At 41.1% G+C, this 3,319-nt stretch overlaps 1 protein-coding gene across 3 annotated transcripts in view; it reads left to right on the top strand.

Moving 5' to 3' along the window:
- Positions 1–3,319, top strand: part of ctdspla (CTD (carboxy-terminal domain, RNA polymerase II, polypeptide A) small phosphatase-like a) — a 29,914-nt gene that overhangs the window by 15,763 nt on the left and 10,832 nt on the right. For all 3 annotated transcript variants that reach the window (XM_032504377.1, XM_032504378.1, XM_032504376.1), the window contains exon 2: positions 2,030–2,196. In XM_032504377.1, coding sequence (XP_032360268.1) covers positions 2,030–2,196 — 167 coding nt within the window. The remainder of the gene's footprint in view (positions 1–2,029; positions 2,197–3,319) is intronic.

Genomic DNA, 3,319 nt, shown 5'->3' with positions numbered 1-3,319 from the left:
GTGTGTGTGTGTGTGTGTGTGTGTGTGTGTGTGTGTGTGTGTGTGTGTGTTTAGTAACCTTGCTCTAATGGGGTTAATGCTTTCAGTGTGTGTTGTTTTTCCCTTTCTCTAATCAGATGAATTCCTATTGCGTACAGCTATGCTCATAACGATAAACATTCAAGTTTACTTTTAAATCCCCAGACAGAGAAATATACAGTCCATACTTCTTGTCAGTGTACTTTTATCAGTTTGCTGTAGCAGCAGTAAGTGCATCAGGTCTACAAAGACAGAACATCTCCTTCAATCATCACGCAGGTTATATAGTGACAGAAGACGAACTGCCAGCAGCCTGTCAGATGCAGTAGTAGCAACCCGAGGATAGTTCCAGACGTCAATGTGAAGGCTCTCAGAACACGAGTAGGCTGCACACAGCCTCAGCATGCATGGCCAACTGGGCCGAATGTGTCACACGAATGTATGAACACGTTAACAAGACGACAGCAAATAGGGATGATGTGTGATGGCCGCTCCAAGGCACCAAAATGATGATTCCAGCTAAAGTCAGCCCATGGACACTTCAAAGTCCTGAACAGATTTGGGATTTCTATGCCTAGAAATTACCTTCAAAGCAATTAAACTGGCAGACTTTCTACTTTAAGAACACCTCAGGATGATTGCACTGTCAGATTTAGCCTTTGTACTAGAGCTTTCCAAATTTCTATTTTTATCCACTCGTCCTCACAGAAAATATAATACAGGAAATATATAAAAATTATAATCTGTGACGGAACATTTATGGAGGCCTACAGACCATTCAAGCCGTTTTTTTCCTTCTTCTGTCAGTTTGAAAGCAGGCCATAGGTTTTGAAGGCAGTGAAGGAAGAATTATGTAACCAGGGACCTATGGGCCCTGTATATGTTTTCTCCCCGGATCTTCCACTGATCAACCCTGCCTACCAAGCATAGGTTATTGTCAAATAATAGAAATGGTTTCAAATATAGAATCAACTACATGTGTACACTGATAGTCAGTGTTGATTGGACATTAGGGATCTCTTCTTTCTTTTATTGTCATATGTTCTGCCTCTTTCTCTCACATATTTGATATTAATCTTGCTCTCTCCTTCTTTCTTGATGTTAATTAACTGGACTACCTTCCCAAAGGACACTCCAGGGATGGTTATTTTTGTCCCTGTGCTCCCTCGCTGTGCTGTACAACATACATCTCGGCCCCTTTTGTCACGATTATGCAATGATGCATGTGAAACAGTCAGTCTGCAACGTTGAATGTCCCTTCTGTCTCTTTCTTCAAAGGCTTTTAAACACACTGTATGATACCTACTGTTATGTGTTGGCATAAACACAGTAAATGTAATAATGTCAGTTTTTATTTATTTTATTCCATTGTATTTATTTGACAGTTCTAGTTATTTTTAAAATTGAAGGTTTTTTTTTTACCAACAAAACATAATATTACTTATGAAGCATGGTATAATTCTCTACACACAAAATTAAAAGAAAACATCTGAGGACTTGTATATACAATTAAACAGTATATTCAATTATATCTAACTCTCAAAGGTGCTATCTGTCTTCATTGAGCACTTTACATTCAATCCATTTTGATTGATACCACTTTCATATCTGCTTGTTAAATATGAAGCTATAGGACACTTAGCTTAATTATGGGCTTAGAAATGTTAAAACAACAATTTGTCTTTTTTATAGTGTATTACTTTGAACAGAGGCTATCTTATTCTGGCCTAACCTAAGCTAACTGTCTGTTAGCTGTAACTTTACATTGTACGGACAGATATGAGAGAGGTAGGCTATCAATCTTTTCCTTTAATTTTCCAAGAGAAAGCGAAAAAAATCGTATTTCCTAAAATGTTAAAGTATTTGTAACATTCTTAATGCTGAAATTTTACCTGTAACAGAGCATTTTTACAATGTTTTATTGCTACTTAAGTACAACTTCTGAATGCTTCCTCCACCACTGGCTGGCATATCAAAATAACCTCCCTCTTTCTTTCATTATCTCTTACAGTCTCCCAGTCCAACAGCAGCCTAAAGAAGCATCGCAGCCGGAGCATTTTCAGCCCATTCTTCTGCTGCTTCCGCAACTACAATGAGTACCACGTGGAACCACCACCCGCCAACAACAAGACACATTCTCTGCCCCCGCCGCCAGAGGAGAATGGAAGTCCTCCCAAGGTGATGCTCATTTTTCTCCCATATAGTTATTGGTCAGATTCCAAATTCCCCACAATTTGCATCCACATGGCTAGAAACAAAACCCTGTGGGAATTAGTTGATATTTTATGACAGGAATCCTTGAGTAACATTTGTTTGATTTCGTTAGGGGGTGCTTGTTAGGGTTTGCTTTTTCCTGCTGAGGCTGAGGCGCTGTGCAGCCTCGCTGCTCTCCCTCCACAATTTTTTCCAGCTGCTTCAAAACTCGTTGAACCCAGAGGTTGTTTACCATCCACTGCTTGAAAATATGGGCCGGCTTCCCATCTTGCATTCTTCAAAATCTGCCTACGCACACAACCGCACACACAAAATAACACAGCGCGTAGAACACGCAGAGGAGCTCAAAAGACACACGCACTCGCTCTTTCTGGCAAGTCTTACCATATACCCATGACAACACGTGTGCGCACACACACATGCACACATACTGCTTTAATTCCCATAAAGTGGGCCTTGTGTGTGGTGTGATGGATTGCTTGGCACCCATACCTCCCCCTCTCCTCACACACACTCTGACCAGTGTAATAAGGATGTGTGAAGCGAACGTTCTGGCTACGGAAAAAGGCGCAAAACCTCCGAGCTCCTCCACAAACATGGTGATCTGCTGCCAAGGCAGGTACACTGGGCTATAAATGGAGTGGAGTCATATCACATTTCCACTCCTGTTTACCTGTAAATGTCTGTCATTCAGGGGAGGAATGTGTGGCCCTTTACAGACACTATACATGTGGTCAGTGCTGACCCGCTCTGGACCCCCTCCTGAACAAATGAGTTCACATTAATTTAGAGTGAACCTCGCCATGAAAAGCCTTGTTATATGGCGTGGCTAATTTTGGAGTCCCTCCCAGCAGTGTACTGTTGCTGGATTTCTGGCCAGCCGTGTTTGTTACTATGGCAGCTCTGTTTGTTTTTGAGCAAGTTCTTTTCACTTTCTATCACAATGTGTACTATACGTCCCTTTCCCTCATTTTCTTCCTGCACATTTGCTAATTAGAAAATAGATTTTGATTTCTTCCTCGCAACAATTTTTCACTGTTTTGCTCTTTCTGTTGTTACCACTCTGTCTCTCTCTCTCTCTCTCTCT

Source organism: Etheostoma spectabile, chromosome 22, assembly GCF_008692095.1.
Source record: "Etheostoma spectabile isolate EspeVRDwgs_2016 chromosome 22, UIUC_Espe_1.0, whole genome shotgun sequence".
Classification (NCBI taxonomy): Eukaryota; Metazoa; Chordata; class Actinopteri; order Perciformes; family Percidae; genus Etheostoma; species Etheostoma spectabile.
The sequence above is the reverse complement of the archived record's forward strand: the minus strand, read 5'-3'. Positions and strand labels throughout refer to the sequence as shown.